General features: G+C 42.1%; 1 protein-coding gene across 6 annotated transcripts in view; it reads left to right on the top strand.

Annotated features, from left to right (window-relative positions):
- MACROD2 (mono-ADP ribosylhydrolase 2) overlaps positions 1-23,289 on the top strand; it is a 2,991,260-nt gene that overhangs the window by 2,923,681 nt on the left and 44,290 nt on the right. For all 6 annotated transcript variants that reach the window (XM_069768762.1, XM_069768759.1, XM_069768757.1 and 3 more), the window contains exon 19: positions 4,199-4,258. In XM_069768762.1, coding sequence (XP_069624863.1) covers positions 4,199-4,258 — 60 coding nt within the window. The remainder of the gene's footprint in view (positions 1-4,198; positions 4,259-23,289) is intronic.

Genomic DNA, 23,289 nt, shown 5'->3' with positions numbered 1-23,289 from the left:
TTTAGAGTTTCTGCTGCCCTAGGCACTTTTAGTGCTGCCTCCCCAATTGGTGAGTATGACACTATCCGCATAGACTTTGGCAAGAATCGCTATTGTGAAAGTAGCCTTTTGCAGCAGATCGGGCAGTTTTTCTGCATCTGCCACGTAACGGATCACTTACGGCAACACAGCATTTGGCCTCATTCATTCCCTATGGAATTTGCGGTACTTGCTGTGATCTGGGGAATGCGGTGCCATACCTCCCAACTTTTGAAGAAGGGAAAAAGTACCAAAGGTTGCGGCGCACTGCGTGCGCCGCAGCAAATTTTAGGCCACGCCTCTGACCACACCCATTTCACAACTAATCACACCCATATCCAAGTCCCAACCACACCCATTTAGCACTGCTGATCACACTGTTTCATATACAATAATTAAAACAAAAAAAAATGGCCACACAGTGCTCCATACTGTATAATAGCTACGCAGTGCTCCACATACTGTATAATGGCCCTACATGATGTTCCATACTGTATAATGGCCACACAGTGCTCCATACTGTATAATGGCCACTCATGATGCTCAATACTGTATAATGGCCATTGGCCACACATGATGCTCCATACTGTATAATGGCCACACATGATGCTCCATACTGTATAATGACCCCACATGATGATCAATACTGTATAATGGCCCCACATGATGCTCAATACTGTATAATGGACACACATGATGCTCCATACTGTATAATGGTCACACATGATGCTCCATACTGTATAATGACCCCACATGATGATCAATACTGTATAATGGCCCCACATGATGCTCAATACTGTATAATGGCCACACATGATGCTCCATACTGTATAAGGGCCACACATGATGCTCAATACTGTATAATGGCCACACATGATGCTCCATACTTTATAAAGGCCACACATGATGCTCCGTACTGTATAATAACCCCACATGATGCTCAATAGTGTATAATGCCCCCCTCCCATCTTGTATGCATAGCTCATCTCCCTCCCATCCCATATGTATGGCTCATATCCCCCCCTCCTCCTGTATGCATGGCTCATAATTCCCCCTCCTCCTGTATGCATGGCTCTTATTCCCCCGTATGCATGGCTCATAACTCCCCCCCCCCCCCGTATGCATGGCTGATGGCTCATATTCCCCCGTATGCATGGCTCATAATTCCCCCCGCCGTATGCATGGCTGATGGCTCATATTCCCCCATATGCATGGCTCATAATTCCCCCCCCCCCGTATGCATGGCTGATGGCTCATAATTTCCCCCCCCGTATGCATGGCTGATGGCTCATAATTCCCCCCTCCGTATGCATGGCTGATGGCTCATAATTCCCCCCCGTATGCATGTCTGATGGCTCATAATCCCCCGTATGCATGGCTGACGGCTCATAATTCCCCCCCATATGCATTGCTGATGGCTCATATTTCCCCCCCCCTGTATGCATGGCTGATGGCTTATAATTCCCCCCCCCTCGTATGCATGGCTGATGGCTCATAATTGCCCCCCCCTGTATGCATGGCTGATGGCTCATAATTCCCCCACCCGTATGCATGGCTGATGGCTCATAATTTCCCCCCCCCCGTATGCATGGCTGATGGCTCATAATTCCCCCCCTGTATGCATGGCTGATGGCTCATAATTCCCCCCCTGTATGCATGGCTGATGGCTCATAATTCCCCCCGTATGCATGGCTGATGGCTCATAATTCCCCCCCTATGCATGGCTCATCTCTCCACCCCCTCCCCCGCTCCTTCTCCCGGGCCATCTTGCATCCGCCCCTGTCCCTCATACTCATCTGTCAGCTGTCCGACCACACCGACATCCCTCTGGCTCTGTCCCGCCGCAGCGCCTTCTTCCTGAGTGAGCGGTCATGTGGTACCGCTCATTGAGGTCATGAATATGCGCATATTCATGACCTTAATGAGCGGTACCACGTGACCGCTCACTCAGGATGTGCTACAGACGCTGAGACCAGGCATCGCTGGAGCAGGTGAGTATCGTCTTCAAGGAGGGTGGGTGGGACTCGGAGGAGGTGGGGTGGTCGGTCGAGTTTGTGACCCGGGACTAAACAAAACAAAACAAAAAAAAACCTTGCTCAGGTGCCACCCTCCGCAATGTCGCCGCCCTAGGCACGTGCCCTCGAGTGCCTAGTGGCAAATACGGCCCTGCAATGATGCGCTCAAACAGTGGTTTACCCCCACATATGGGGTAATGGCGTACTCAGGACAAATTGTACAACAACTTTTGGGGTCCATTTTCTCCTGTTACCCTTGGTAAAATAAAACAAATTGGAGCTGAAGTAAATTTTTTGTGAAAAAAAGTTAAATGTTCATTTTTATTTAAACATTCCAAAAATTCCTGTGAAACACCTGAAGGGTTAATAAACTTCTTGAATGTGGTTTTTAGCACCTTGAGGGGTGCAGTCTTTAGTATGGTGTCACACTTGGTTATTTTCTATCATATAGACCCCTAAAAATGACTTCAAATGAGATGTGGTCCCTAAAAAAAAATGGTGCTGTAAAAATAAGAAATTGGTGGTCAAGTTTTAACCCTTATAACTCCCTAACAAAAGAAATTTTGGTTCCAAAATTGTGCTGATGTAAAGTAGACATGTGGGAAATGTTACTTATTAAGTATTTTGTGTGACATATCTCTGTGATTTAATTGCATAAAAATTCTAAGTTGGAAAATTGCAAAATTTTCAAACTTTTTGCCAAATTTCCGTTTTTTTCACAAATAAACGCAGATAATATCAAACATTTTTTTACCACTATCATGAAGTACAATATGTCTCGAGAAAACATTGTCAGAATCACCAGGATCCGTTGAAGCGTTCCAGAGTTATAACCTCATAAAGGGACAGTGGTCAGAATTGTAATAATTGGCCTGGTCATTAGCGTGCAAACCACCCTTGGAGATGCAGGGGTTAAAGACACTTGATTAAATCTACCATCCAGTGCCATGAAAGATGTTGACTCACCATGGAAGCCCAAATGAAAGACCAGGGACACTACTTTTGGCATACAAGTACTTCAATGGTGGTAAAGGGGTTAAAATTCTTCTCACTGTCCTCATAAAGTAAGGATTAATCAGTGAGGGTCCCAGAGAAATCAGACATTCGTCAAAAATTTCAATTGTGAAAATGTAGCTTGAATTTTTGGGATTAATTAACATCGATAAAATAAAATAAAGTATTTAATACAGTTTTATGCAGTAAAGTCTATTTTAGAACTTTCCTTCTATGTCCTATAAAGGCATGGCATGTTGATATACTTTGCATCCCCCGTTTAAAAGGTACACAAAATAGCATACTTTGGCCAATTTGGTACTATACTATACTATTCTATAGTAGCAGAATTGCTTTTGCTAGCAGGAGGATCAATCTGAAGATAGTGCAAATGAAGGGAACTCAAATTCCCTGTAGCTACCCATTAATCTGTAGACAGTTCTCTGTTGTACCTCATGCTTCCAGCGAAATTATTCTGCTAGTGGGAATATATTAGTGCTTTAGTGAATTTATTCAAGTTCCCCTCCAAGAAAAACGAATACACTGAGTTATACGTTATATACTTCCATCTTTAGTGCTATCTGAATCTCTATGTTGTGAACAATCACAACCTCAGGACCTGCACTAGGCATAAGACCGAGTATCCATTCCTCCTGTAGTGTCCCTATATGGAATACAACTTAATATAGAAGCCTGTGATTTAAAGGCTATAGACGTCTTCCAAGCATTTGTTTTACTTAAATGTATGTATTTCCGGCTAAAAATCTATTTTGCAACTGGGCTTTAATAAAAATGTAACACCGTTTGCCTTCTATAGGCCACTGTGTTCCATTATCTATTGCTGGCAGCAATATTAGTTCACTGAGAAAGTCACTGAGAATTAGTCTCCACCTGAAGAAGACGGTGTTTACCGTCGAAACGCGTTGTGGTAAACTACATATGTTGTCTGAGTTTCCTTCAGCGCTCGTGGGACTGATTTCTGTTTGACACACAGTGCACTCATTCTGACAGTGAAGCTTATAACTCTTATCTTTCTTCTTCTGAACTCTTCTAAATTCAGTTGTCATGCGATCATAAATCAGTTGTCCATACACTGCAACGTGTATTATAATCTGTGTTGCTGATTGAGATTTTCTGTTATTAATTTTTTTTTTTATTTTACTTTTTTTTAGTTCAAAGCAAAGATTTTTCCAAAAATACTCTTTCTACTTCCGAAGAAGTCAAACCTAATGGTAACGTATACGCACTACTTTTGGTCCAGTAATGTATAATTTCCAGCTTTCGCACCTCCACAGAATGGAAAGTGTCCTTATTTCAGTTTTGTACATTTTAGCTGTTGGACTGATTTTTATACATTTGTTAATATTTTTAGATAAATTACACTGCGTACAATATAGAATGTAAAGGTGCTCCACAGCTTCTTTCCCATATGTTTTAATAGGTCAACCAACAGCACAAGATCAATGTCATACCGTCTGAACCCCAACTGCAGTAGTTATCCGAACACATATGCTGGCGTAAGATGTGCTAAATGAATTATCAGGCGCACTTCTTAATTAATTTGACACATCTTTCTCTATATAAAAAAATATCTTTTGTGTTATCTTTTGTGTTGTAAATTATGATCAATTTGTTGGCTGGCACTCAGCCTCGCTAAACTCAAATGCTTAAAAACAAAATTGTCGGAGCTTGGCAAAAAGTTGCATAAAATTCTAAAACGTGTAAAATATTTAGGCAACTTGTTTTCCAAATTTCAGACAGTTTTATTACAGAATTCTACACAAACTGTTTGATGGATCAGTCCCATAGTGTAACTGCTGCCCGCTCTTTATAATATAATCCAACATTTTATCTTTTTAGCTGAAAACCTGGAGTTTCTTCTGAAGTATCACAGCAGTTTGGGCACTATAAAGTCCTTTCAGTTTTCTCTGGATTCCATATAAGATTTTTAGGGATAGTTTATTGTATATTCCTAATTGCAACTGGGCTGTATAATTTAGCTAATTAGTTCAGTATGAGTACTGTACGTTCACATGTCAAATTTTCTTTGTAATCAGCCTGTGGATTTTCGTGTAGGTTTCCTTAGGCTATATTCGCATTGCGTTTGAACCCTACATCGGTGACTCTTTCTGTAGTCCTGGAAAACGGGATCTTGCCATATGTGTTGACGGGGTCATTGACTATAATGATGCAGACAGAGTCACTATGGGCTCTGACAGACGTAATTTTCCTCAGTATACGCCTATTTGAAAGTAGGCACAAAAATTCAGTCAACATCATCTTGGTGCTAGCCTCAAATAGGTTATGGCCAAAAATAATGTCCAACAGATCACACAGTGTACCCTGAATAATGTAGAGATCAAACATACAGGTTTACCTCTAGAGATGGCATAAAATAAAGTTAAAAAAGCACTACATTGACTTCCCCCAGAGATTTGTTTAAATCTTTCACACTTTGCTGTTGCTTTATTCCATGTCTGAAAATCCAACCCAAAAAAATCTGCAGCAGTTCCGATACATGTGAACAAATCCTAGTAATAAGGATTATTTTGCATCCTAAAAAGGGACAAGGTATTCAGCCTGATGGAGCCACATGCATATAGCCAATCCAGTCAGGGACAGACACTGTGAGCAGAGGGCTCTTGTGCAAGAATGTGCATGCACTGGCCCACTCCAAGTGTAAGGGTCCTTTACTCTACAAGAACTCACCCCTCTTTATATCTTTCTAACCATTAATTGATAACTATGAACTATGTTATTTATTAGATTAGTCCTCATGGGACCTTATTACTAACAGCCCCTCTTTGCTGTTGGGTTCCTGTAGTCTAGTGGTATACATGTGGTAAGTCTCATCCTGTAGATTGTATGGTGGTATGGAGAGTCCACATATTTTATGTAGGCACTTCATGTGCTGCATTATGGATGCATCATATATTGTTGCACTCTTAAAGGAAAATATATCTAGAATACACCATTCAATGGAATGTGGCACAATTTTGGCACATCTCCATTTCTGCCCATGAGATAAAATGACTCTATCTCTGTGTAAAATCTGATGCATACAGACAATGCAGTATGCACTCATTTTTTTCCATGTGTAGTATTTTAAAATCCTCTTGATCAGAGGAAAAATTTGGACATACAGTATGAACTGCCCCTAAGAGATAGCAAGAGGAAGGTGTAGGGAGAAGAAGGGTTATGTTAGGGGTCGAGTACCCGCCTCTGCACAGGGGGAGTCTCGAACAATCTCCACTGTGGTCTCCCATTTTTCTCCAGCCGCAGTGGAACCTGCTCAGCGGAGACGTCAGTCTCAGTGTCTGGCTCAGCCTGATACAGTGCAGATGGTTAGTCATCTGCCGGGACATCGGGTTTGTCTACGGACGATTACGAGGTGAACTCTATTTTGGAGTGCAAGGTGGTACGTGGCAAGAAAGTTTATTTGGTGGACTGGAAGGATTAGGCCCAGAGGACAGGTCTTGGGAGCCTGCTGAGCACATTTAAGCTCCGCTGCTCATTGCGGCCTTCAAGTGTAGCAAGGTCCAAGGAGAGGGGCCTAGGAGGGGGGTAATGCTAGGGGTCGAGTTCCCGCCTCTGCACAGGGGGGAGTCTCGAAGCCTGATACTGTGCGGATGGTTACTGCTGCCTTTCCAGGCTCAGCCATTGTAGCCAGTACTGGTCAGCGGCAAGCAGATGTCTCTGGGACTAAGTCCTGCTTCTCCCCTTCTGATCATGCCCAAGGTAAGACCTCTCATTGGAGGTTAGGGGTCACATGCTCAGGTACTGCAGCAGCTCCCATTGGTCCTCTAGGAAGGTCCTGAAGTTGCTCAGGTACTGTGGCAGCTCCCATTGGTCCTCTAGGAAGGTCCTTAAGTTGCTGCAGCTATAAAATGATTGCATGGCCGCACGGCCATGCGCTAGGATCAGCTTATGTCATGAGCTTTTGCTATTCAGTGGTCTTTTCTGCTTGTGGTCAGTCAGGGTCCGGCTGAAATAAGCCACTAGAATACCGGCACCTCTGGTGAGGAGTTTTGTATGGTGAATTCAGGGCTGACGTAAAGCCATTAGAATTCCGGCTCCACCAGAGAGGAGGTGTTTGTGTGCTTGCTACTCCCTGACCACTAATTGCTTTTGCTCTGTTAGGCAGCTGTGTTCACCTGTGATGCTAACAGGACACAGCATTTTCCCTTCTGTGCGATTCTGTGAAGTAACAGAGTTCGCTTATACCACGATATTGTGCCGCCATTCGCAAGCAGCAGGTTCGTCTCCTGCACGGTGGACCCCGGGCTGGGAATGCACCAATAATTATATCTAAATATACTCGGTGCGTTCCGCCAGCCCTAACAGGTTGTATACAGATCTGCAGTGCAGAAGGGAGGTAAGATCTCATAGGCCTCAGAAAAAAAGACTATGCACAATTAGGAAAGTACAGTATTGTAGCTGTGTTGGTACGTGAAAGCAAGTGAAGGCAGAAGCACTCTGGATACAGAGACCTCACATCCAGCCTGTATTACAGGTAGGGCCACTACCATGTGAGAAAAGTCTGAAACTTAGATCAGGCTGCATGATTGCAGACTGAAACTTGTTGCAATTTTATTAACTAAAGGTAACTACAAACATATGTCAACATATTTTCCTCTATCAAAGTTGACCATACGCTTTAAAAGGATTTTTTTAAAGATTTAATTCATCGCAATACTTTGTCATGCAGAAATCTATGACCAATTCCAATGCATCATCTCCACGTATCATAGATGGATTGTTTTGTGGATTTTTATATGCCAAACCCACAGTGGAAACTCTTCACCATTTGTGAACATAGCCTTGAGGCTCTGCCCAACTGGGAACTTGAACACAGTATTAATACTGTGAGGCCTAAATCCAATGTGAGCAATCTGTCTTTGTGTATGTTGACAGGGCATTTCTAATGTCGTATTTTGCATATGAAAGCTTTAAAAAAAAATCAGCCATCAAAATTTATAAGCAGCCATGACAAGGTCTGAAACATCTTCATAGTTTAGAGATGAATCTTGAATTTCAATGATTCTGAGGTTTCCAATTCCCAGAAATGTCAATTTTTATTTCACATTAAATACCAGGCAGATCAGTGGTTGACAAACATTCTGATATGAACTGCATCAACCTCCTAATAAACTTCCCAGGTCTAAGATGGTGACATGTACTTAATTACAAAATTGTGTTAACTGTATTGACACCTCAATAATCCTTGGACAAGTTAATACGCTTTAGGTCGCTTGCAAATATCACTTTGAAATGTTATCTTTTTTGCATTTGTATTGGAAGCTGAGATTATGACTTCATGCATTCTGCCGATCATGCCATAGTGTGAGCGCTTTGTCTTAGTTAAAGCTCTTGTATTAAATTTAGGTAAATAGTTTTGATATGCTTGAATTGCAGACTCATTTGGTCGCACTATTATACACTAATTACAGTTTCCGTGTTCTCAGTTTTATTGTCCTATTAACAAAGAATTAACAATTTGCCGCACGATGCAAAATTGCTGTGTTTGATAACATGCCGTCGGCCCCCGAATGGACTGGAGTTGGATTGTCCTGGTAGGCAGATAATAGCAGAATTTTTCAAAATTATATTCTATTATCACAATTAGGGAAACACAATTATACATTTAGCTCGGAGTAAACACATCTGCTTTTTGTTATGCATAACAAATACCATTTCAAGATATCATCACTTTCCAAAGAAAATACCTGGTATTCTTCAATATCGTCTGTATGTGAGATGACAGACCCTAGTTTCACATATTTTCTCTATGTAATTGCTTTATACAGTATATCTCAAAAGTGAGTACACCCCTCACATTTTTGTAAATGTTTTATTGTATCTTTTCATGGGACAACATTGAAAATATGACTAGAGTTGAGCAAATTTCTTTGCTTCCCTGCTTATTCGGCAAGCCATAGCGCTTGCCGAATAAGCTGCAGAGGGAACCCGGATACATGGAGCGCACCAGCTGATCATCTGATTGCAGCTGCTTGTATCACGGCTGTGTCACTGTCACAGCACACACAGCCGCGACACATGCAACTGCCGCGCCGATCAGCTGGTGCGCTCCATGTATCTGGGTTCCCTCTGCAGCTTAGGCCGGGTTCACATACGTGAACGGGCTGCTGACGCAAGTGCCGCCATTCTCCATCGCGCTAGCGCAGATAGAGCATCTGCTAGCTCTATCTGCGCTAGCAGTGACGGACCCGGAAATGCTGCAGCCCGCGTCTCAATGACGGCACATCGCTAACGCACGCCCATTGTGATGTAGTATATTGCCCAGCCACGTAGTATATTGCCCAGCCATGTAGTATACAGGTCCTTCTCAAAAAATTAGCATATAGTGTTAAATTTCATTATTTATCATAATGTAATGATTACAATTAAACTTTCATATATTATAGATTCATTATCCACCAACTGAAATTTGTCAGGTCTTTTATTGTTTCAATACTGATGATTTTGGCATACAACTCCTGATAACCCAAAAAACCTGTCTCAATAAATTAGCATATTTCACCCATCCAATCAAATAAAAGTGTTTTTTAATAACAAACAAAAAAACCAACAAATAATAATGTTCAGTTATGCACTCAATACTTGGTCGGGAATCCTTTGGCAGAAATGACTGCTTCAATGCGGCGTGGCATGGAGGCAATCAGCCTGTGACACTGCTGAGATGTTATGGAGGCCCAGGATGCTTCAATAGCGGCCTTAAGCTCATCCAGAGTGTTGGGTCTTGCATCTCTCAACTTTCTCTTCACAATATCCCACAGATTCTCTATGGGGTTCAGGTCAGGAGAGTTGGCAGGCCAATTGAGCACAGTAATACCATGGTCAGTAAACCATTTACCAGTGGTTTTGGCACTGTGAGCAGGTGCCAGGTCGTGCTGAAAAATGAAATCTTCATCTCCATAAAGCATTTCAGCCGATGGAAGCATGAAGTGCTCCAAAATCTCCTGATAGCTAGCTGCATTGACCCTGCCCTTGATGAAACACAGTGGACCAACACCAGCAGCTGACATGGCACCCCACACCATCACTGACTGTGGGTACTTGACACTGGACTTCAGGCATTTTGGCATTTCCTTCTCCCCAGTCTTCCTCCAGACTCTGGCACCTTGATTTCCGAATGACATGCAAAATTTGCTTTCATCAGAAAAAAGTACTTGGGACCACTTAGCAACAGTCCAGTGCTGCTTCTCTGTAGCCCAGGTCAGGCGCCTCTGCCGCTGTTTATGGTTCAAAAGTGGCTTTACCTGGGGAATGCGGCACCTGTAGCCCATTTCCTGCACACGCCTGTGCACGGTGGCTCTGGATGTTTCCACACCAGACTCAGTCCACTGCTTCCTCAGGTTCCCCAAGGTCTGGAATCGGTCCTTCTCCACAATCTTCCTCAGGGTCCGGTCTCCTCTTCTCGTTGTACAGCGTTTTCTGCCACATTGTTTCCTTCCAACAGACTTACCATTGAGGTGCCTTGATACAGCACTCTGGGAACAGCCTATTTGTTGAGAAATTTCTTTCTGGGTCTTACCCTCTTGCTTGAGGGTGTCAATGATGGCCTTCTTGACATCTGTCAGGTCGCTAGTCTTACCCATGATGGGGGTTTTGAGTAATGAACCAGGCAGGGAGTTTATAAAAGCCTCAGGTATCTTTTGCATGTGTTTAGAGTTAATTAGTTGATTCAGAAGATTAGGGTAATAGGTCGTTTAGAGAACCTTTTCTTGATATGCTAATTTATTGAGACAGGTTTTTTGGGTTATCAGGAGTTGTATGCCAAAATCATCAGTATTGAAACAATAAAAGACCTGACAAATTTCAGTTGGTGGATAATGAATCTATAATATATGAAAGTTTAATTGTAATCATTACATTATGGTAAATAATGAAATTTAACACTATATGCTAATTTTTTGAGAAGGACCTGTATTGCCCAGCCACGTAGTATATTGCCCAGTGACGTAGGACGTAGTATATTGCCCAGTGATGTAAGTATATTGCCCAGCCACGTAGTATATTGCCCAGTCACGTAGTATATTGCCCAGTCACGTAGTATATTGCCCAGTGACATAGTATATTGCCCAGCCACGTAGTATATTGCCCAGCCATGTAGTATACAGCACAGACACGTAGTATACTGCCCAGTCACATAATATATTGGCCAGTCACGTAGTATATTGCCCAGCTACGTAGTATATTGCCCAGCCACGTATGTAACTGGTTAAAAATAAAAAAGAAACATATACTCACCTTCCGAGGGGCTCCTTGTAGTCCTGTCACCTGTGTGCTGTGCACGCGGCAGCTTCTGGTCCCAGAGTTGGTATGAGCGCATGACCTGTGATGACATCGCAGTCACATGACCGTGACATCATGGAAGGTCCTTCTCGCATAGCATCTTTGGATCCGGAACCTGCCGCTTGCACTGCCGAGGACAGCACGCACGTCGGAGGGTGAGAATAACCTTTATTTTATTATTATTATTATTATTTTTAACATTAGATCGTTTTACTATTGATGCTGCATACGCAGCATCAATAGTAAAAAGTTGGTCACACAGGGTTAATAGCTGCGTATCCGGAGTGCGTTACACCACGCTCCGGTAACGCTCGCATTAACCCTGTGTGAGGGCTGACTGGATGACTGGAGGGGAGTATGAAGCGGGCACTGACTGCGAGGAGGAAAGAGCGGCCATATTGCCGCCAGACTTTGGCCTTCGCTGATTGGTAGTGACAATGGTCATGGGCGTTTTGCCACGACCATTCAGCGACTTGGATTCCATGACAGACAGAGGCCGCGACCAATGAATATCCATGACAGACAGACAGAAGGACGGAAAGACGGAAGTGACCCTTAGACAATTATATAGTAGATGGGACTTGCAGACATGTGTGGCACTTGCGGTTTTGCCGCAATCCGATAAATGCGGTACTTGCAGCAATGGAAAAAACGCTGCTAGCAGTGGGTTTTTTTTGTCTCACCGCAAGTCCAAAACCGCAAGTGCTGCACATGTCCGCAAGTAGCCATCACTACCTGTCCCTGCACCTTGATAGCTCATCCCTAACCATCCCCCTGACCTAAAACTACACTATAAAGCTTTAGAAAAACAATTTATTAACTGACATATTCCTATGATAATGAGGGCTCCATGCTACAGCGTAGACTGGGACGGGCAGTCTTTGGGTCTCCATTCTCTCTCAGTCCCTGCCTCACTGCCTGTGCACAGACATCCCTCCACTGGCCCGTTAATCGTCGCGCACAGTAGCATACCGGCAGAGGCGTATCTAGGTTCTCTGGCACCCTTGGCAAGAATTCATTTTGGTGCCCTCCCCCCCACAGGACATATGCGATTTGCACACTGTACCCACGAGCTCCTCTCTTTAATGCTCTCAATGTTCAGTAAAAAACTGAGAGAAGCAGAAGAGAAGCTCGATGTCACAGGACCATAAGTATGAAAGTCGCATATGAGTGACGTGTCCATGTAACGACTACTGGAACCTGCAGAGCTGAATCCTGACATCGCAGCTTCTGAATTCTCACAATGCATGCACTGCACACTTTTAGGATTCTCTCTTGCCGGTGGACAGTCATGTCAGCACAAGCATGCGATTTGTATACTTCTGACCACATTCCCACTAGACGTGCCCGGCCTCACTTAGTTAATTTTCATTGAGTGAGGCCACATATGTCTAGTCAGCATGTGACTGCATGTATGTAAATCGCCAGCATGAGAGAATCCTGACAGCGTGCAGTGCGCACTGTGAGAACTCAGAAATCTGCAGTCACAAAGAATGACTGCAGGCTCATTACAAACCTGGACATTCCCTTTAATGCTCCTAACATAAATAAAAACATAAGAGTTAGTTAGTGTAACAAATAACATTTACATCCAGGTACCTTATAGATGACGTCGTCTCTGGAGTCATTCTCCTTCTTTTCTTCATCTTGTCCAGACCCCATGATGAGTTTTCTCATCCACAGCCGTGTCTGCAGCCTTCCATCTTCTCCGCTCTTTTGCAGACAATCTCCACATGATGCCCTTAAAGATAGAAGTGTCATTAAAATGCTCCTGAATAAAAAATTGCCCCTCACTATATTGTTTGCACAAAATATTACCCCCACACTGTCCGTCTTATGGTACATGCTCTTCACACTGTCCTCTCACACTGTGTCCCCCCTATAGGACCCAGTATTAATACTGTACTCTCTCATCATACTCCCCCTCCTTGGTATACTGTCCCCTCCTGGCTGTGCCCTTACACTGTCCCCCATGCTACGAACCCACTACTCAGTTTCTATTCTGTGCCTACTCACTTTTCTCCCCCCCATACTGTCTCCTCACACTATTCCCCTTCCTCTTCATACTGTCTCCTCTCACATCCCCCTGTTCACCATACTGTCTCCGCATATATTTACCCCCTCACTTTTATACTGCCTGCTCACCTGACTCCCCATACTGTGTCTGCACACATCCCATCACCTCACTCCCTGTACTCTGTCCACATACATTTTTCACATCTCTACTCATACTGTGTCCACATACATTCCCCCGTTCGCTCCCCATACTGTCTGCACCCATCCCCCATACTGTTTCCTCATATATGCCCCCCATTCCCCTGTACTGTTTCCCCATCTCCCCTTTGTTCATTTTGTGTCCACATACCTCCCCCACACATTAAATCCCCCATCCCCACTATAAATCTCCCCACACACAATAAATCCCTTCATCCCCACTCAAATTGTCCCGCCCGTGCACTAATTCTTCGGTGTCTTCTGCTCCAAGGGAGCACTTACCACCAGTGTTCGCCTCTGCAGCGTGAGTGAGCGAAATCAGTGATTAGATCATGTGATCACGCTGCTCACGTCGCTCTGACCCGGCAGTGAGAGCCTCAATTGTACTCACTTCTGTAAGATGTGAGTACAATTGATCCCTGGGCAGGGGCGGACACTGACAGCTTGGGGTCCCTGTGCAAGAAATGTGTCAGGGCCCCCCTCCTGTTATGGCGACAAAGCCACATATATATATATATTTATATATATATACACACACACACACACACTGTACACACACACACTACACAAACTGTACACTGTACTCAGCTACAACACATACACAACACAACCCATTGAATTCAATGGGATTCTGCAATGCTGTGCTAATGCTGCGTATTTTTCGATGGTGGAATCACATCACAGAAAAATACGCAGCATGCTCATTCTTTGTGCGGAATCGTGGTGAATCGCTCCCGGCAGCTCCCGTTCCCAGTGATGCCTTGCACAATGACCTGTGATGACGTAGCGGTCTCGCGTGATGCTATGTCATCTGGGGTCATTGTCGCGAGGTATTGCTGGGAGCATCGCAAGGATTTTTATTTTTTTAATTATTTTTAACATTCTATCTTTTTACTATTGATGCTGTATAGGCAGCATCAATAGTAAAAAGTCGGTCACACTTGATTGTGTGACCAACCTGTCAATCAGTTTTCCAAGCGATACTACAGATTGCTTGGAAAACGCTAGCATTCTGCAAGCTAATTATGCTTGCAAAACGCTAGTATTTAATGGAAAAAGGCATGTGAATTCCGCATGCGTTTTACCCGCGCAGGGAGTTGCGGAATTTTAGCGGAAATTTCCACGGCAATTCCGAATACGTGCAAATAGCCTAATGCTTGCAGTCTGGGGGCACTTAAAGGGAACATGACACCCCCCCTGGCATTCTTAACTAAAAGAGCCTCCTTGTGCAGCACTAATACTGCATTCTGTCAAGGTTTTATTTGGGGTTCCTTCCAACTCTGCAATATTCGTTTTTTTTAATTTGCCTGCCATACCTGTAGTCTGTCCGCCTCCCAGCCATCACTCAGCCCCTCCGTTCTCCACCTTCTGTGCCTTCATTAATGCCCCGGCACCTGCGCTGTAAGTTCCCATCATGTGATGTGAGGAGAAGGGCAGAACAAACTGCGCATGCTTGAAAAAGGAACTTACAGCGCAGGCGTCGGGGACATTAATGAAGGCACAGGAGGCGGCGCACGGAGGGGCCGAGTGATGACTTTTTCGGCTTATACTCGAGTTTATGCGGTATTATTATTTATAGCAGTCACAAATCACTCACTGCAAAAAAAAAAAGAAAAATGAGTACAAACTTTTAAAGGCCTAGATCCATTGAGAAAAACAATAAGAATTTACTATTTTACACGGATAAATAAATCACATTTTTTTGGTGATTACACTATATAGTAAATCCCAAAACAAGTGGTACTCTCAAAATAAAATATAATTTATTAAACATAAATTAAAAATTAATTTAACATACAATAACAAAAATAATAACAAAAAAGTGCAAAATCCAATAAAAAGAGGGACATAGCAACCATAGGAAAACCACCAAATTTCTATAACACTATGGTGTGTCTAAATACAGGGAGAGCTAAATACCACACAGAAAGACCTCTACCTAAAAATATCACAGCCCATACTAGCCACATAATTAATTCATGTCTGGAACTTAGACTATCATGTGTTGTGGCAGTTACGGCATATGGTAAGGTATACAAAAAATCCTTATGTCCAAAGTGGTAGATGTAAGGGTAAAGCTCCGTAAGATAAGGCAATAACACATTACCAGAAGTGTATGGTGTGGTTATCCTCTGCGTCCCTCTGCCCCGACGCGCGTTTCACTGACCGCTTCTTCAGGACTTCTACAGGGCTTCTTGACGCCTCCTGAAGAAGCGGTCAGTGAAACGTGCGTCGGGGCAGAGGGACGCCGAGGAAAACCACACCATACACTTATGGTAATGTGTTATTGCTTTATCTTACGGAGCTTTACCCTTACATCTACCACTTTGGACATAAGGATTTTTTGTATACCTTACCATATGCCGTAACTGCCACAACACATGATAGTCTAAGTTCCAGACATGAATTAATTATGTGGCTAGTATGGGCTATGATATTTTTCCCATTAGATCCAGTTAGAGGTCTTTCTGTGTGGTATTTAGCTCTCCCTGTATTTAGACACACCATAGTGTTATAGAAATTTGGTGGTTTTCCTATGGTTGCTATGTCCCTCTTTTTATTGGATTTTGCACTTTTTTGTTATTATTTTTGTTATTGTATGTTTAATAAATGATATTTTATTTTGAGAGTAACACTTGTTTTGGGATTTACTATATAGTGTAATCACCAAAAAAAATGTGATTTATGTATTTGGTATTTAGTGGTACCCGATTCCCTGGTTTAGGGGTATACTACTGAGGGCAGTTTCTTGTGAGTTATATTTTACACGAATGCAGCACTGAGTCAATCTTTTTGTATAAAATCATGATTTATATAAAGTTAGGATTAACTAGAAAGCTATACTAGGTGTAATTTTTAGCTATTGAAAATTAGTAAAATACAGTTTTTTCTTTCACTTTGAACATTCATCTTAATTTCACATAATATTTTTTCATTTGCAGCTTTCTGGAATCATCACATCTACCATGTTTCCGCAAAAATAAGCCCTAGCATAAATTAACTTTATTTTGGACTATGCTTGAAATATAAGTCCTACTCCGAAAATAAGCCCTAGTTACAGTCAGAGCCAGCTTTAAGGGGTAGTAAAACAGTACAGACTCCCAAGGCCCTCACTGTCTTGGTGGTCCTCAGTGTTTTATTCTAAGGTTAAGACTGGTTATGGACCTTTGGTGATTTCACAATCATGTGGTCATGTTCTCACCAAATGTCTTTTAACTGCAGGTGTCTAGAGGAACCTAACAGGAGACATGCTGGAATGCAGGGTCAGTGTTAGGGGGAAAAAAGGGCTATTTCTCAGGGCTCTCACTCTCTTAGGGGCCCCTATTCCAAGGTTAAAACTACTTAAAGACCTTTGGTGACATCACGGTCATGTGATCATGATGTCGCCAAAAGTCTCATCACTGCAGGGGTCGAGAGGAACTGAAGAAAGACAGGCTGGTATGTACTGTATGTGCAGTGTGTGTATACATGTGTGTGTACTGTATATATATATATATATCTATATTGCCTTCAAAGGTAGACACAGGAACACTTCTTATGTAAGTCATGTAGTCACATCCTGGTTTATTATGGAACTGTATAAACCGAGGCATTGCTGTTACTGCACTTCCGCTTGGAATATTGCTGTTACTACACTTCCGCTTGGAATAAAAAATCATCTCTAAAAAAAAGTTGAGTGCCAGGTTTTATTATATATGAACTCGTAATGACCTGGGGAATCACAATGGCAGGTCAGTTTTAGCATTTAGTGAACCTATCAAAAAAGCCAAACAAAAAATTGCACTTTTTTTTGCACTTTCACCACACTTGGAATTTTTTTCCCATTTTTTAGTACAAGACATGGTAAAACCAATGGTGTCGTTCAAAAGTACATCTTGTCCTGCATAAAATAAGCCCTCACATGGCTATATTGACGGAAACACTAAAATGTTATGGCTCTGAGAAGGAAGGGAGCAAAAAACGAAAACGCAAAAGTGAAAAAGGGCCGCGTCTTGAAGGGGTTAAAATAAAACATCCCGTTAAAATAAGCTCTAACCCATCTTTTGGAGCAAAAAAATAATATAAAACCCTGTCTTATTTTGGAGAAACACAGCAAAATTCTTACCACTACATAACAGTTTTTTCGTTTAATATCCATCTAAATTGGAATTGCTGAATTCACTCACAGTGGTTTATCCTTTAGTTTAAAATAGTGATTTTTATTTATTGTGTTCAGTAATGATCCTACAATATGCAGTGTGAAAAAAAGAACTTTATCCTTGATTTACATTTCTTTGGCATATTTCACAGACATTCTTATGTCTGTGGGTACCAATCTGTAGCATATAATAATCTACTATAGCAACACAGATGTCTCAAGTCTTTTCAATATGCACTTTTCACCTAAACCCTGTTTGATAAAAGCATCAACATAGAATAAACCACAATCTTACTTAGACTTTATTGATGCTGAATAGGGGTAATTTCTATGAAATAACTGCCATCAGCGACATTTGTGAAATGGTGTGGTTCATGCCTTTTTAATGCAGCTACATCGCTGCAGCCACTTATAATATGAATGCTGGTATAGTGGATGTGTTGGCAGTGGAAGGTTAGTTATGGAAACACTAATACTATAATCTGTTTGCCAGTTTGGGCACATAGTTGGCATTGTTCTCAGCAGTACAAGTTCTTCTTGCACCAGGACAGTGCAATGCTGAGACTGATTATTTTTTATGCACAGCAAAAGATAATTTCACCCTGTGAACAAGCATTTTGCTCACATTAGATGCGATTTCTATTGTGCCTGACAGCAACGTACAGTACATATGATACATAACATAGCTCTTAAGCAAAATAAATCTGGCTAATGCAGTATACATTACCACACCATATACAGTTGTGTGAAAAAGTTTTTGTGCCACTCTTTAAAACATAAATTAACTATGGTTTATCATATCTTTGGTAAGCTAAGTTAAAATTCCCTAGTCCCACCCAGGCCTGATTACTGCCACACCTCTTCTCAATCAAGAAATCACTTAAGTAGGACCTAACTGACAAAGTGAAGTAGACCAAAAGATTCTCAAAAGCTAGACATGCCATGATCCAAATAAATTATGGAACAAATGAGAAACAAAGTAATTGAGATCTATCAGTCTGGAAAAGGTTATAAAGCCATTTCTAAAGCTTTGCTGTGAAAGCCATTATCTATAAATGGCGAAAACGTGGAACAGTGGTAAACCTTCCGAAAATTGGCTGGCTAAACAAAATTGCCCCAAGAGCGCAGAGACGACTCTTTCAAAAATCACAAAAGACCCGGCAACAACATCCAAGGAACTGCAGGCCTCATATGCCTCCGTTAAGGTCAGTGTTCATGACTCCACCATAAAATGGCCTGCATGGCAGAGTTCCAAGATGAAAATCACTGCTGAGCAATAAGAACATAAAGGTTTTGCCAAAAAACATATTGATGATCCCCAAGTCATTTAGGAGAATACTCTGTGGACTGACAAGACAAAAGTTTAACTTTTTGGCAGGTATATGTCCTATTACATCTGGCGTAGAAGTAGCACAGCATTTCAGAAAAGGAACATCATACCAACAGTAAAATATGGTGGTGGTAGTGTGATGGTCTGGGGTTGTTCTTTCCTGATGAGTGACGTCAGCAACATATGCACCGTAAATATTGGAAGCTTCCTTCCTCCTTCTTAGACCGGACATTCCCTACAGAGTCATGTGATCATTACACACCTCCCGCTTTGCCAGCCCTGATTCAGTGCCCACAGTATATAACGTTATTCACCCCCCTTCACATGCCTCCTGACGAAGAAGCAAAACATGCGTTGGGGCAGCGGGGACGCCATACATACAAGCAACATAGTCATGTAAGTGATTTCTTGTTTCTTGTTTGCCAGACATGTAGCGGAACAGGGAGCATTCTATCCCTTGAACTTGTACCTGTACTATTTGCGCTGCTGTATTTAGGTCTTATATGCACTTTACTACTCTGATACTATATGCTATGTTGTCCCTTGCTCTTATTCATTCCCCATAATTTTTAATGACTAAATAAAATTGAAATGGTTTTTACTGCCAATTTATACTGCTGGTACTCTTTGTTGTTCATCTGATCTCAGTTTTTGCCTTCATATTTGATTGGGCTTTGTTTGTTTTTTGTAATTACTATTTTTTGATAAGCCTAGATTCTACTAAGCCATTCATGTACTATTATATTGACTTTTGTGTTCCTCTGGTGACAGAATAACTTTTATTTTGGGATTTGTCTGAAGTCTTTGTTTCTCCTTAAACCCCTTTCACTGGCATTTTGGTGGATTCCTCACCCTCTTGTTTCTTAACAATTTTGTTCTCCTGGAGAAGATTCCTGTACAGTTTCTTAGCAGTCAATATTGAAGATGATTGAAGTAATCAATAATGGTTCCCCTCTAGTCTCTCAAGTTCCCTATAGTAACCAATTGGTTTACCTACATGCCTTTTTTTCTGACGCCCTACATAGTTGCCTCTGTTTATTTTGTGTTTCGGAACTTGTCTACCTAATTGGGTTGCATGATGACAATTTTGTCCATATGAAAGGTTGCTATGCTCTGATGTCACCACCCTCAAAGAGCTGCTGATTACACTTTGTACTCCTGTCATGAAAAACATAAGACTTAAATCTTCAAATTTAATATATTCTTAACAAGGACGGCGTCCCAAACTTCGATTACCATAGACTCGTTAATTAGTAAACATTTCTTTGAAAGGCCTAATCATTTCCTTTGTTGTTTGAATACCAGTTTAAGCTTTTAATACTGTTGCTTTTTTTTTCTTCATATTCTTTACCTTCCAGAAACCCATAGTTTCATTGACTAAGTAATTAAAAGCATCATGCACCTTTTCTCTCTGGCTAGCTGCCCTTCTGTTCTTCACCGCTGTTCCCGGTGTAATGTCACTAGCAGATGGTCCGAGATTTTTCACCCTTTCAAAAGTTTCATTTTATTCCCATCTCATCAAGCATGTCTCCGCCAAGTGTAATTAGCTGAAGCTTTGAAATCCTCACTGGAGATCAGTTTAAGTTTCAATAAAACGTTTAAATGCGAAGGTTAGACATGTCTGAGATAAACCGTGATGCTACGGACTCATTTACCAAAGTTAAGTAAGCTCTCTTTGTTTCTATGTTGTCTTCTATGAGACACTTATAAAAAGCCATTAGCTTCTGTTGTGTTTGGATAACAAAGCTGGACATTTATAACATATAATGAAAGGCTCTTACCTTTCAGCAGGGTCAGGCAGACTCTGTTTGCAATTAATTTTAATAAAAGACCTCCTTTTAGACTGCCTTGTACTAAGTGGTAAGTTTTAACAGCAACAAAAAAAAATACTAATGAGCGCCATGAAAACTTTGCTTTATAAAAGCTGAAAGTACTATCTGTATGTTTATTTAGAGAGATCGGTAAGATGAAGGCAAATTAATTATTATTAGGAATGATCTGCTAATTCTGTGGCAGAATAAAACAAAGCAACTATTTTTAAGACTATTCAATTTAAAGCATGATATTCATAGAAGAATCTTTTTTGTGTAAAGATACAGGATTTAGGCAAGAAATCAAACTGTTATAATAACAACAAGTAAAAGGTATTTAGTTCGTTAATTTTTTGCTCCTGAAATCCTAAATACCTTACTTATGGGAAAAAATAGAACTTGGGTTGACTGTACAGTATACAAAACCAAGGGAACAGAGAAAAGATTAATCAAAAGGTTAAAAGACAGACAATATTTTTTTTTAATCTTAAATGCTAATGACATTCTTTAGATGTTCTATCAATGTCCAGTCTATGAGGTTATGACCACTGCCAATCAGCAATGCAAAGGAATCCCACTTGGCTCTCCATTGCCCAGCTTAATTTTTTTTATATACAGGCAGCATAATCATTATTAACTATTATGTGGCCATCATAAGAGCTTAATGGGCAGTGGCTATAGTTGGTGTGAAAAGATTTGCAGTTCCATTGACCACATCGGTGATCTCTGGACAGGAGTACTAAGAATCACCTCATACTTGTATCTGCGGCTTTTCTTATTTATTATGCTTGCATATCTAGCAACATTAATAAAATCACCGACATTATCTCCATTGGACCTCACAATCTAAATCCCTATCAGTATGTCTTTTGAGAGTGAGAGGAAATCGGAGAACTTGGAGAGAAGACCCACGCAAAACGGGGAGAACATACAAACTCCTCGCATTTTTGTCTTTGGTGGGATTTGAACCCAGGACCCAAGTGCTGCAAAGCAATAATACTAACCACTGAGCCACCATGCTGCCCTTCTTTTGAATAGCTGGCTTTCCATGATGCTGTAAGGAGGAGAGACAGACTCGGCGTGCCTTGTCCGGGATGAATCCGGCACCACCGTTGCTGTCACCCGAGTTGCAGCGGGTAGAGTTTAGTTCTCTGGACAGATCTTTGAACTTGAGACCAGGGGGCATGGAGGACATAAAAAGGCAACAGTGCACAGGAACAAGGGCATTGTGGGCAGGAAGCTGTAGTGTGCAGTGATGGAGTGCGAGCCCTCCTGCGCTGCACGGTCAGGACAAAGTAGGCCCAAGCCAGAGTGGCCTACGGAAGCTTACTAGAAACTTCAGGCGGAGACACTTCCAGAGATCGCTGACAGTGCTGACTCCCGTAATACCACTGACCGTGAGTGATCCCTCCTTCCGACCTGACCGTAGAGGGCACATTCCCCAGATGGGACGACAGGGCCACAGACAGTCTGCAGCTGCTTGACATATTCGCTCCTGCATATTCCCGTGCTGTGTCAGCACTTAAAAGAAAGGACTGTTCCTCCTCCAGTGGATCTCCCCTTGGACTCAGGACCTTCGACCGGACATCCCAGGTCCACCTACGACACTGGAATCGAAGGCCCCTTCCGTACCAGGACGACACCGGATCCTTCAAGCGTTCAGGCCGGAATGCCACCACTATCCTCTCAGAGACTGCTCCTGATCAACTCCGGATCGATAAGTTTGATACCTTTGAATTTCCCCCTACATTATTATACACATGTTGCCCCTAAGTTAATCATATACGATTTTATTACCCTATCTTCCATTTACCCCCTCCCTGTGTGGAGTAACACTGTTATATTAAATAACTCTGTTAACCCTTGCTCTGCCTCCGACCATTACTGCATCTGTTTACCTGCTTTCAACGCCACATATACATTACGTCACAATTATGAAGTTGTGCCAGGTCGTCTAATCAAAAGAACAACAGATGCTGTTAGGTAGAAGGTGGTTCTCAGGCCTGAAATCCAGCATCTACAGGTTACTTAGTTGGCTAATTTACTGCTAATCGAATCATACCAAGTCTACTCAACCTAGAATGTCATCTACAACTTTCCACAGCCCTGCATAACTTTTAAATGCAAGAACTTTAATCCTTAAGGTACCTTCACACATAACGATATCGTTAACGATATCGTTGCCTTTTGTGACGTAGCAACGATATCGTTAAGGAAATCGTTCTGTGTGACAGCGACCAATGATCAGGCCCCTGCTGGGAGATCGTTGGTCGCTGAGGAAAGTCCAGAACTTTATTTCGTCGCTGGACTCCCTGCAGACATTGCTGAATCGGTGTGTGTGACACCGATCCAGCGATGTCTTCACTGGTAACCAGGGTAAACATCGGGTTACTAAGCGCAGGGCCGCGCTTAGTAACCCGATGTTTACCCTGGTTACCAGCGTAAAAGTAAAAA

This window comes from Ranitomeya imitator, chromosome 5 (genome assembly GCF_032444005.1).
Source record: "Ranitomeya imitator isolate aRanImi1 chromosome 5, aRanImi1.pri, whole genome shotgun sequence".
Lineage (NCBI taxonomy): Eukaryota > Metazoa > Chordata > Amphibia > Anura > Dendrobatidae > Ranitomeya > Ranitomeya imitator.
This window is presented reverse-complemented; position numbering and strand designations above follow the sequence as displayed.